At 41.1% G+C, this 13585-nt stretch overlaps 1 protein-coding gene across 1 annotated transcript in view; it reads right to left on the reverse strand.

Annotated features, from left to right (window-relative positions):
- The window catches only part of LOC149152092 (MLO-like protein 11), a 90218-nt gene that overhangs the window by 4644 nt on the left and 71989 nt on the right, over positions 1–13585 (reverse strand). Inside the window, exons 6-7 of the mRNA XM_089438358.1 lie at positions 632–726; positions 399–473 (exon numbers count right to left, since the gene is read on the reverse strand). Of these exons, the coding sequence (XP_089294484.1) occupies positions 399–473; positions 632–726 (170 nt within the window). The remainder of the gene's footprint in view (positions 1–398; positions 474–631; positions 727–13585) is intronic.

A 13585-nucleotide genomic window follows, 5' to 3' on the forward strand; every position in this document is an offset into this window, starting at 1 on the left:
TATATATATATATGAGGAAGATGAGCTCTTAGCCAAGCAAAAGCAGTTTTAAGGCATACACAAGCCCATTATATATATATATATATATATATATATATATATATACATATATATATATAACGACACAGGTTAATGGCCCAAGACCCAGAGGGATCTGGCAGGTTTTCAATCCTGCTCCTGCCCCCTTATGGACCACCAGCGGGTACTTCTAAGTGACGTGGTTTTTCCTTGAATAACAGTCATGAGTCAGCCTGTATTTGTGGATAGCAGCCAGTAATTGCTGTAACCACTGCTGCTTTGACAACTGAGTTATGATAGGTTTTCCTTTGTGCATAAAAAATACATATCCTTAAAAAACTGTACAAGCATATTCACTGGAGAGTCTAGTCGGGGCTTACTGTTATGAAGCCCATTCTAAGTGTTAGGTAATCGTCCCGTGTCACAGATTCACCAAACTGCCGAAAGAAACATGTCTGCACACTTATAGCTGAAATATGTCAGAATCAGAATCATCAATTATGAGGTGCAGAATGCACATGGTTAAAATAAGTTCCTTTTCCAACTGATATAAAAATTGTTTATCAAATTCCAAAGTCATGGAGTAACTTATTTAATTCAAGCATAATCTCACCACCCAGACCAAGATTCTGTTTCTGCTCAAGAAATTTGACGTGCCAACTTGTACCAGTGTTGATTGTCGCCTAATTGTTAATTCCTTCGTAATATCTGAAATACATTTTAGCTATACAATATAAGACTTAGAATTGACAAAACAAATCATTCTAAGTGAAAAGAGGACAAAAAACGTCACTGGCTTTAATATTGCGAAACAGTGAGAGATAAGGTCCACAGCTTTGTTAATTCTGGAAGACCACCATGAGCAGAAATGTAAGGAATATAATGATAATCGGCGCAGAAAATGATAAACAAGAGAAAATCCTGATGTTACATCCGAGGCTTGTGGGTCAAAGTTAGTCTGCATAATTGCATCATCACAGTCCACAACGGAATCGACGAGCAATACACACCCTACAGTGCAGCTCTTAATAGAATATACATCAGGATATACCCAGTCGGATGAGACGCTGCACATCAGACAGTATATATCCTAAGTCCCGACATATATACTCATGAAAGGCGGCACTGCATGTTGCATAGTACTTGCCCAGTGGACACAATCCTGACCGGAATGGTGATAATGACAATAATGGCATCAGTAATAGCACCAGCTGAAGGACCTAGAAAACAAGAACAGGAACAGACACACCGATATTTTAGACAGAGTAAGGGAGCTTTTTCTATTGAGTATTAATAAAAAGAAAAATGTCAAAAGAATTCGAAGCATCTCAAGTCAATTGATTCAGGATTTTATGGGGAGCGTTATAGGCTTTCAAAGCTAGCATTCGAGCTGTCTTTCACCCTTTAGAAGTAGATAACATGTTCAACTTCACTAGAAGGAACAGCCGTAGCTTAGTGGGTGGGCAGCATGAAACAAGCTGAGAGTAACCTTATGCAGCTAACCATTCATTAGTAAAGGAGAAAAATTGCTTTTGTTTAAAATATTACAGTTGGCATCCAACCAGTGAAGGGATTTTAATTTATTTTTTAAAATAAATATAGCAGCCGTTCGTATTCCTGGGAAGTTGAACGTTTTGGCAATCTCTTCAAAATATATATATGTGTGTGTGTGTTTTTGTATTGTGGGTAATAAAAAGTTAAAACAGTGTGCTGCAAAAGCTTATTCATCATCTACATTCTCCTGCACTCTCTCTGTGTTGCAGTAATTGCTTACTGATTTCAAGCAACGTATAGAAGCTAGTCTAGAGTGATAGAGAGGGCATTGATGTGAGGAGCCATGATAGGTTGAAAATGCAATGAAAGTGCTGACTTGCTTAAGAAGAAACGGAGATGGCTGCCATGGCTAAGATTGATGGACAAGGAAGAGACCGTGGAATTTGATTTTAAGAATACAACTTTTTCCCAATCCTATGAACTTGTTGGAGGAAGCATGGAATTGTACATGTCGATCACTCGTACTATGGCGATGCTGGAAATAATGAGTGTAATGGATAGTGTAATGGATAGAATTTACATGGAAAAATGTTTGTGAGAAGCTGCAACCAGTTGTTTTGAGGTGAGAGGAATCAGCAAAGCACATTTGGAACAGTGACTCTGCCTCCAAGCATCAAGAACCATTTGTTTTGCAGTTCTATCCAAACGGTAAATCTTTGGTTCCACCCATGGAAAAGATGGTAAACATACTGAAGGGAACCATTAGAGTATGACATCAATTTGATTAAAAAGAAAAAGTAAAATCCGAATTTACCCAAATAAATCATGTCACGACTACTCTAATGGTATTGGTTTATGGAACCAAATTATAGTTATCATAACACAGTCTACTTCATTTTTATGAAGCCCGTAAGGTTGAAGAGACTGTAAACATGATGATTAAAAACCTTGCTTTGCGCATGGATGTTTCCTTGACAAATCGTCAGGGTTTTACCACGTAAAATCTCTCTATATTGTTAATCTTTGTCATTATTTCTCTATCATCGAATGCTTGAACAGAGTCTGAATACCAACAAGTGGTATCCGAGCCAAGTTAGTCTACTTCAAGGTTACTTGGGAGTGGGAGCAAAAACAGGGAGCAGGAGAGGGAGCGACATGTTCAGAAGCTCCCGGTTCAAGAGCAAATCGGGAGCAAATTTTTATATAATATATATTTTTTTTATATTTTGATGCATATATGTAAACAAAAGCATGTAGAATGATGAATTAGATATAAAAAACATAAAAACATAGATTGAACCATAAAACATCAATCATCTAGAAGTTATAATCTTCATCAACCACGTCCACAAGTTAGTAACATACAACATATAGAGTCTCATGATTTATCAATCTTAAAGTTTCAAGCTTTCAAAATTCAATATATTACATTTATCATGATTGATCACCAAAGTTGTACTTGTAAGCTAAGTGTAACCATTACAACAAAGACTATCTAACATGAAATGAAATGTTATAAAATGAAATGCACTGAAACAACTTTCATGAAGCATCATATTCATAATTCATTACCAATGAGAGTTCTAATTGCCAACTTCAAACTTAAATTGTCATATATTATTTACAACAAATATCATAATAAATATGAAAGAGTCAACAGTGATAAAAACTACTAGAAACTAGAAAAGACAAGTAAATCTATTATCTATTGCTAATGCTTGGGCTTCTTGCCACGAGAAATGTCTAATTTCTGAGCAGGTCGTGGTGGTCTTCTAGGAGTCTCCTCCTGCATAGTTGCATGACCAGAACCAGAAGGCACATGCCCTCCACGTGAGGATGTAGATGGAAGCGACAGCAGCAAAGGAACAATAGTTGGAACTCGAGCACTGGCACTGCTATTGGATGGTGGAGGTAGCATTGTTGTTGTTACTTCATCATCATCTCTCAAAAGTTATGCTTCTAATTCTTCTAGATGTATAGTGTCATCCTCCAAATTATCGTCCTCTGGGTTGTTGTCCCAAATTTTATATGTGGGATCCTCATAAGCCGATCACAATAATGACTCAACGACCTCAAGTTGCAGTGCACATAAACCAAGCTTTATGTCTGGTTTTCATTGAGTCTGTTTCTTCTCACATTATGGATGAAGTTGTAGGTGCTCCAACCATAGTTTGAAAAACCGGAACTAGTGACCGGACCAGTCCACCTAATAAACGGGTTTCAAGCTGGAACCAGTCAAACCAGGACTGGTTATATCTCAACGAACCGTTTTTAAAAAAACACATGAAATAATTATTTTTTATTGAAAAAAAAAACTATTTTTAAGATTTCAAACCAATAGACACAAAATATGCAAATTTTGCTCATATATATACCATGTAAAGGTGAATATATCAAAATGGCACCAAGTGCAATACATATCAACAGTAAAATATATAATTAATGAGGCTCTAATTGTCCTCTAGAGTTCAAAACAAAGCCTACAAACTATGGGGCCACTGGCCTACTGCAAATCTACATTATGATATTATTGATCAACATTATCACTTGAAACTTCTCATCATGATCAAACTCAGTTGGTTGAGTCTCGACTACCAAATTTTGCAACTGCTTGAGTCACAAACTTCTTTATTGGTTCAGTGGCTTGAGTCTCAAACTTCTGAAAGTATTTTACCCTAATATGCCCTATTACTTCATTTGGTGCTCGACATGGCTTTACATGGCCTCCTATCCCAACAGTGTTGTTTGAACTTGTTAATACCCCCTCCCGCAATAGATTTTTGCAATATTTGCAGATCATTTTTCCATCAATCATATCGCAATGAGCCCATGCAATATGCTTGGCTTTTGGAGGCATGATGACTACTACTTAGCTCAAACTCTTTGTTGTTCCACTACTCCAGCAAAAACTCAACATTCTCCAAGCTCCCAATCGAACTCACAAAAGCTCCAAATGAGATGTGTGAGACAAATGAGAGGGGTAAGCTCCTTTTAAAGGCTTGGAGAGGGTTTTTTTGGGAAGGAATCAACCCTTATTTTCCCTCCAAAACACCCTAGAACATTCTGAAAGTGCATTGTGTGGGTCCTCCGCGACTTTGGCATTGAATCGGCCGGTTTAGGACGAAACCGGCTAGTTTAGGACAGAATCGGTTGGTTTGACCATAAACCGATCAGTTCCGTCCTAAACCGGTTAGTTAGCATCGGTTCATGTGTTTTTTGGGCGAAGAGGTGGGTTAAACCCGGTTTTTGTGCCTGTTTAACCCGGTCGGCTAATGAACCGACCGATTTGACCAGTTTTCGGTTCAAGCCGACCAGTTTTTAAAACACTAGTTGCAACACCTCTCTGCAAAAGAAGTATTTGTTAGTTTTTGTAGCATCAAGAGGTGTTCTAGGCCCTGAAATTTTGTGGAGAGGCTAGACTACATGAGATCTCCAAAACCCAGAAATCATTTCTGGAAATTCCGCCTAGAAATGTCTTAATTCGATTATTACCCAATGTTTAAATATTTCCTAAGTCTAAACTTAGGGAATATGGTTAATTAATCAAAATTAATTAAGCCAAGGCGTGAATGATCTAAAAATTCACACAAATCAACTTCAAGTTGATCCTAGTCATTGATTAAGATTTAATCTTCCCTGTTGGAGTCCCAACAGAGGATTATAAGAAGAAGTCGATGGGCACTTGGAGAAGACACTTGAGAGGTTCGATTCATGAGCAAATTGATTTCCAGAGTAGCAGCAGTCAGTTGCTAGAGAGAGAGCTAGTGAGATCAAAGCAGTGAAAGAGGGACAAAGATAGTGAAGTCAGAGGAAGATTTCCAGTTCTAGTGAGTGCATTGACAGAGAGGCAAAAGAGCCACAGAGAGGCTAACATTGGGGCAGAGCAGTAGCCTCTAGAGGTAGTTTCGATTATGTTGGGGAAAGACGAGTTTCAGTGCCAGAAGCTGGACAAAGATTCTGGAGGCTAGGAGAGACATTTTCCCAAACAACAACAGACCAGACGGCTTGAGGAGAAGTTGGTTCGAACTGAGTGCAAAGGGACTGCGCTAGTGTGATGTAGTAGCTGCACACAGCCAGTTTGGATGGCTCACTTGGAGTTGAGGTCAGAGCCCGGATTTCCCTGTGGAGTGAGGAAATTTCCTCACTAGATTTTTCTTGCCAATATTTCTCTGTAAGACTATCAGTTTCAGCGTCCAGTTGTACTCAGATTATTTCATTGTTGCTTAATATTAAAACCCTCAGTTGTTGCACCGGTTTTCCCAAATTGGGTTTTTCTGGGGACATTTGTCCAAAAATAACTGTGTTATTTATGTGTGTGTGCTAGCATTTCTTCCATCGTTTATTCTTCCGCAGTTTTATTTGTGTAGGTTGCAATGTGATTTATTCAGTATTTGTTTTAGCAAGCAATAAATAAATTGTTAAATTAAATTAACAATTAAGAGAATAATTTCCAGTCACTGCAATAGGATTCCGGTTGTGGAATTTTCACATGGTATCAAAGTGCAGTTGACCATTCGTAGAGCTTAGAGGTGGAGAGAGAAGGAGTTTCGTTATTCAGTGTGGGCAACGCAATCACTTTGCCAAGAGGCCAAGTTACTTGAGTGAGGGACAGAAAAGTTCGATCTCTCTAGATCGAGTGATTCCAGAGGCAGAGAGAGCAGCTCAGTATTCTCGTAGAGCATACCTCTAGCTAGACGTAGTAGTTTTGCAGCAATTTGCTAGAGCAGAGCTAGCATCGGGTGGAAGGAAAAAGAGCAGACACTGAGGGAAAATTCTCCTCAGGGAACTTCTAGTCTCAAGAAGTTCAATTTTTCCTTGCAGATCAACAGTCGTGGTGAGCAGATTTTCTCACTCCAGAAGGGAGTGTGAATAGCTGAGCAGCAGTTGAGCAGAAGGAAAAGAGGAGATTTTTTACATATGTTGAGATGGCCATTGTTGGGCTTCATGATCAGGACAGGTTGGATGGAGCTTCCAACTATGTCATCTGGAAGGCAAGGATGTCCTTCTTTCTGGATGAGTTTGGCCTGAAGATGTATACTGATGCAGTGGTAGCAGCTCCCCAGGATGCAGATCAACTGAAGGACTATAGAAATGAGATGGCACAGACGAAGAGGTCGATCCTAGATGGTGTCCAGGATCATGTTGTTTCTCACATAGCTGGCAAAGATACTGCCAAAGAGATGTGGGATACTCTCCACGCTATACCAAGGTACTTCTGAGCAGCGGAAGATGTACCTTGAGGAGAAGTTGAGGCTCATCTGAATGCAAAAGGGGGAAGGCATAGACCCCTCCCTCACCAGGATTCAGGAGGTCTGGGACCAGTTGTCAGTTGGGGCAGCGCCTCAACCCACAGAGCTAGTGCCATTGGTACTAAATAGTGTCTCCGAGGAGTGGAAGGTATTCGTCCAAAGTATCTTGGGCAGAGATACCTTGCCAAGGTGGGACAAGATGTGGGTCGATTTGCAGCAGGAGGAGTTGAGACGAGCTCTATTGAAGAGCGCCATCAGTGGAAGCAACAGTGGATCGAAGCAGGTGAAGGAGGAGGAGAATGTGGCCCTCACATCGAAGGGTCACAGTAAAGGACAGGGGGAGCAGAGAAGAAAGAAGGACCTATCAAATGTCAAGTGCTTCATGTGTGGTGAGCTCGATCACTAAAGTACCCAGTGTCCTATCAGGGAGAAGGACAAGGAGGAGAAGCAAGACCAACAGGCAACTTTAACAGAGATCGATAGGCTTTCCTCCAAGCTGGAAGAAGACTTCACCATGTTTGTCAACTTGGTTTTGTAGCCCCAAAGTGCTACAATTGGGCAAGATCCTTGAGGAGTCCACCTCATGGATCAATACCTTGCTACAGGGGCCCATAGTATTTAGTAGCAGGATGGATCAGTGACAGTTGATGCAGTCAGATGCCAGAGTGACAGTTGCAGACACTAGTAGTAACCAGATATTGGGGACCACAGTGCAGAGTTAGCAGCAGTGTAGTTGGCAAAGTTCAGAGTCAGCAGCGACACAAATTCTTCACTGACAGTGCAGATACTAGCAACAATCAGAGACTCGAGTGATGGATGCATTATACTGATCACAGTTGATTCAGTATTTTGGATGCTTTTAAGTTGCAGATGTTGCGGTTATAGCAACAACAAATGAGAGGGAGTTGCAGTGCAGATGCAGTGTTGGCAGCAGTTTAGCAGAGTCAGCAGTAGCACAGATGCAACAGATATCAGAGTTGCACATTGGTTGGTGGGGAATATGGCCAGACATCAACAAAGTGACAGGATGATGCAGAGACAGGGTGTGCAGTAGCACTAGAATACATTCCTCGCTAAGAGGGAGTGTTAGTTTTTGTAGCGTCAATTGTGTTCTAGCCTTGAAATTTTGTGGAGAGGCTAGAATACATGAGATCTCCAAAACCTAGAAATCATTTCTAGAAATTCTGCCTCGAAATGACTTAATTAGATTATTAACCAGTTTTTAAATATTTCCTGAGTCTAAACTTAGGGAATATGGTTAATTAATCAAAATTAATTAAGTCAAAGAGTGAATGATCTAGAAATTCAAATGGATCAACTTCAAGATGATCCTAGCCATTGATTAAGATTTAATCTTGGTCGTTGGAGTCCCAACAGGGGATTATAAGAAGAAGTCGATGGGCACTTGGAGAAGACACTTAAGAGGTTCGATTTCATGAGCAGATCAATTTCCAGAGTAGCAACAGTCAGTTGCCAGAGAGAGAGTTAGTGAGATTGAAGCAGTGAGAGAGGAACGGAGATAGTGAAGTCGAAGGAAGATTTCCAAATCCAGTGAGTGCGTTGACAGAGAAGCAGAAGAGCCATAGAGAGGCTAACACTGGGGCAACGCAGTAGCCTCTAGAGGCAATTTTGATTCTATTGGGGAAAGACAAGTTTCAGTGTCAAAAGTTGCACAGAGGTTCTGGAGGCCAGGAGAGACATTTTCCCAGATAGCAGCAAACCAAATGACTTGAGGAGAAGCCGGTTCACACTAAGTGCAGAAGGGACTGCGCTAGTGTGACGCAATAGCTGTGCAAAGCCAGTTTGGACGGCTCACTTGGAGTTGAGGTCAGAGCCTAGATTTGCCTGTGGAGTGAGAAAATTTCTTCACTAGATTTTTCTTGCCAATATTTCTTTGTAGGATTGCCAGTTTCGGAATCCAATTGTAGTCAAATTATTTCACTGTTGCTTAATATTAAATGCCTCAGTTGCTGCATCGGTTTTCCCAAGTTGGGTTTTTCCGGGGACATTTGTCCAAAAATAATTGTGTTATTTATGTGTGTGTGTTAGCATTTCTTCCAAAGTTTATTCTTCCGCAATTTTATTTGTGTAGTTTGCAGTGTGATTTATTCAATATTTGTTGTAGCAAACAGTGAATAAATTGTTAAATTAAATTAACAATTAGGAGAATAATTTCCAGTTGCTGCAATAGGATTCCGGTTGTAGAATTTTCAGAATATTTACAACCTGTGAGAGAACTTTATTGCCAATTTTGGCAAAATCGCCATATGCTTCCCACCATGTGAGAACATCAAATCTGTCTCTATCTTCCATTGCATGCAAAGAACCAAACAAACCAGTGCAACTGAAATATCTGTCTAATTCAAGACGTAGATTAGCACACTCCTTGTCAGGGACCAACTCGTCTAATGCTTCCATATATCCTTTAGATACATCTGGATCTGTATGGGGTTTGATCCTAACCCCACCCCTAGGTGCAAGTTGGTCCAAGCAAGATGGAGAGTAGTATTTTGGCATAAGGATATACGCCAAGGCATGTAATGGAACATTAAGTTTATTCCACCATGCACACACACAATTGTGAATCATTGTATACAAGTTGGGATCATTTTCCTGAACAATATCTTTTGTTTGCCCCAACATGCTATCCATCTGCTCATACACCTCCCCAATCAATGGTTTATATGTATCTGCAAAACGAATCATGCTATAAATGGGCTTGGTGAATTGCGAAACTCCCCTCACACGTGACCAAAACAGACCATCAAGAGCGGTCTCCTCCACCTGTTCAAAACCTTGTTTGTCAACTGCATTAAGAGCCCTGTCCTTTAATACCTGCCAGTGTTGACTTGATATCATGCTAGCCACCTTCAAAAGGCACCTGAAGGTGAGGTAATAACTAGCAAATCTAGTCTTTGCAATCTTCAATAGCTCCACTCTTGGGTGACCGCGATAAAGCCCATGGGTATTGTTATGATTTGTAATAAATTTGATCATTTTTTCGCCTCTCTTTTACAAATCACCAATCCATTTGTATTGATGGTTTTTGTTCTTAATCATAACATGTATCAAAAGGTTCAATGTGTGAACCAAACACCCAGACCAAAATATGTTGGGGTATCTATGCTCAATAATTGCTCTCGTTGCCTTAAATTAGCAACATTATGAATGATGACTTGGATGACATTGTATGGCCCAATACGTTCAATTGTTTCAAGTAATGGCTCTACAATGTTGATGGCGGTCTTGAACTTTTCTGAGTAATCATATGCTGAAAGGAAGATTGCACCATTAACAGACACAACAAGAACACTTATCAATGGCTTGCCTTTTACATTTGCCCATCCATCAGATACAATGGACACCCCATGCTCATTCCAAGAATTTGTGATTTTACTCAAAGAATGTGCTATTTTTGCTTTTTCACGATCAAGTCCCACGGTTCTAGCCTTGTCATACCCAGGGTTCTTGTACCCTTTAGGGGCATCATTTATGGCATAAACCATTTCATGTCAATAAGGTGAGCAAAGAACATTGAATGGTATCCCACATGCATAGAAAAACCGGTAAATTTTTTAATCCACATCATTCCTACTCCCTTCGTCAAGGAAATCTGATACGGTTCTACGCCTTAAGGAGATGTTTGTTCCTGTGCCTCCATATCCACTGCCATGGGAGGATGTTGATGGAGTTCTTTGTGCATGTAATTGTGAGCTATGTTCAAAGAAACCCTTTGATCTTTTAGATCTGTATTGGGCTTCCTCCTCTTCCCTTATATATTTGGCTCTGTGTTGCTAACGCACTTACACAAGCTTTGGTTCTTATTTATTTATCTCCATCCCATGGCCTTTTACCACAGAGGTGCCTTCTAGTTTGCAATGGAGGCATGTAAATTTAGTGCTTCCACCCCCTTTCCCCGCTTCAGGCCTAGAAACATATTTCCACAATGGGGTTTGGTCTTGTTTAGTTTTTGTGCCTTCATCATCTCCACTCTCCTCTTCCACTTCACCAAGGTACTCCTCCTCTCTAGGGTTTTCATCAAATCCACTATAACCCACTTCTTCATTATGTTCATCATAACCAACCCTCCTTCTACTCTCCAACACCATAATAACAAAAAAATGAACTAACAACAAGAGAATGCCAAGCCATATAGCAATGATGTTTGAAGTTTTGAGTCTGCAAAAAAATGGAGGAATAGGAATGGGAAAGAGAGAAGAGAACATTTTCATTTAGCAATGAACATATAAAAAACAAAAATGCTAGATTAGAGTGTAGATCCTACCTCTTTGGCCTTCAATCCCAAGCTCCAATCTCCCTTGCAAGCTCCTCAAGCTCCCTCCTTAATCTCCCTCCTCAACTCAAGCTCCAAGCTCTCTCTTGCTCTCTCACAAAGGAAAATGATGAATAATGGGAGGGGAGGAGGGTCTTTTAACATTTTTGACCCTCCCCTTCCCTCCTCGTTGTTGCCCATCCACCGCACGGGTTTTTCGCCGACAAGAGAGAAAAAAAAGGACCATTCAGGAGCGATCACTACCCAACAACTCCCTCCTTTAAATTTTCGCTCCCAGAGCGAAAGGGAGCGGTCAAGGAGCAACTACTCCTGATCGCTCCCTTAAAAACAATGAGCAAAAATTTTTTTAAGAGAATCGTTGTAGTGGCTACAACCACCCTCAAAAATTTTGCCTTAACTTTGTTTTGGAGCCTCCCTACCAACCATCCTTAGTAGCATGTCGTGCACTATCAAGTACATAGGCTTCAGTTAATTTTCAGTGGCTTGCCACCTGTGCATGTCAGTTTATTTTACTCCCTTCACAGGTTGCCTTTCCGGACTTAGGCTATTTGTTGGCTGAGCAGCTCCCCCAGAAAATTGTGCAACTCTAGAGGGGAACCAACCTTCCCTGCAGAAATTGCGCAAATCTGTTGGGTAGCCTGTTAGGCTCCAAAATTGCATAGAACAGTGAGACAAGCTTCCCAAAGAAAACTGCACAATTTGGCCTGGCACTGGGCCTCAGCCCAGAAATTGCACAATTCTGGGAGACAGTCACCCGCTGACCCTAGAAATTGCGCAATCCCTCAAAGACAACCAGCCCGGCTCAACTCAGAAACTGCGCAAATTTTCATCCCAGGCTCACGGACCGATGCATGTGCCTTCAGATTGACCGGTTCCCTCGAGACCCAACAAACCTGATTTGTATGCATGGGCTGCTTTTCCTGAAATAGAAAAAAGCAACATGCAAAAAGCATCCCTAGATTTTAGGGATCTATTTTTAGCAGTTGGAGGTTACATGAAAAGATCGTTCTAGAAACTGCGCTCCAAGTGTCGCTTTTTCCTAGATTTGTGGCATGTGTGTCATGAGCCTCAAACTTATTTATTTGACGCTGCAGAGCTCATTCTTCACATCGATCTTGAAGCTCTGACATCTCACATCACATCTAAGATTCGTCGACACGTTCAGCTCAGCGTTTTCCGGGTAAGTTCGCTTTACATGTCTTTTGCAGCATTTCTATGCTTTTTGTGTTTTGGCTTGTGTGAGTGTTGTCTGCTTGATTTTTATGAATGTTTACTATTGTCTACATGCATGTTAGCCTGTATGAGCACTGTTTCAGTTTTCATTTGCATCTCACTGTTGTCGCATGCATGACATTGTTTTTGCACCAACGGTCATCGTTGCAGTGACCCATTTCACAAACATGCATGTTTTCCGGTTTTCTGAATCTTGCATTCGTTGTTTGCATGCATGATCATTCACTCTTGCTTACACTCAGTTTCACCATGCATTCAAAGCTTCGTATGTTTTTAGTGGCCCGTCGACGGGTCTGGGCAACCTTGGCCTGGGCCTTTCCTTGCCCGGACAGTGTTGCACATTTCTGAGATGGAAAGCTCTACCTTCACCCAGAAAATGCGCAAAATTGGCTAGACACTGTCTTCCAGGCTTGCTCTAAGCAATTTTGAGAGGCAGTGCTCTGCTAGCCCAAAAAATTGTGCAATGCAATCCCTGGGTTTGCATGCCTTGCTGACTGAAATTGCGCATTGCGCAATCTCAGCCCCCAACAAGTCAGCCTAGATTGCGCATTGGGCAATTCCAGCAGTGAACCAGCCTCCTGATAGCCCGAACTGTTTTTTGTGCAGTTCTGGCAGTCAGTCTCCTGGCCTCCCGTTAAAATTGCGCAATCCTTGTCGTCAGTCTCCCAGGTATGTTGCATGTCAATCCTCAAGTTTGCTTTGGTTTTTAACTAATAGATTACTTGCCATGAATGTCGCCATGTCTCCAAGTATAGCAAGTGTTCATCCATCTCTCAACGGTTCAGGTTCAATGGCCTCCAAGAGAGCAAGGTCAAAGGACACCAACAGAAGCGCAACTGGAGATGCAGTTGAGCAAGTGTCTATGAGTTTGTCGATTTACGAAGACACCAAGCTGCTTGTAGACAAAGACATCAAGTTGAAATGGCAAGACATCAATGATACGTTCTCAGACACATTTGGGGAGGATCTGGAAGACCACAGGGTCTATGTGAATATTCACAAGTCTGGCTTGTACTGGATTGCATGCAGGTATCCTGCATTTCCATGTGCGGATATGATATATAGGATCATCTCGCACACTAATCCCGAGACGATGGTGTTAAGCAATGTCAATAGGATAAAGATTGCTACCTTCAGGGCACAGGACTATCAGCAGATGTACCACTTGCCGCAGTCGATGATCATAATGGAAACACCCTTCATTAGACCCAGCAGCAATGCAAACTCTAGGGATATCTTAAAGAGTTGGGTGAAAGAGCCAGCCAATTTCAAGATGACACCCAACCAGATTTACAAG

This window comes from Pinus tabuliformis, chromosome 9, assembly GCF_031772625.1.
Source record: "Pinus tabuliformis cultivar Carrire ecotype Pingquan chromosome 9, CPIR1, whole genome shotgun sequence".
Lineage (NCBI taxonomy): Eukaryota > Viridiplantae > Streptophyta > Pinopsida > Pinales > Pinaceae > Pinus > Pinus tabuliformis.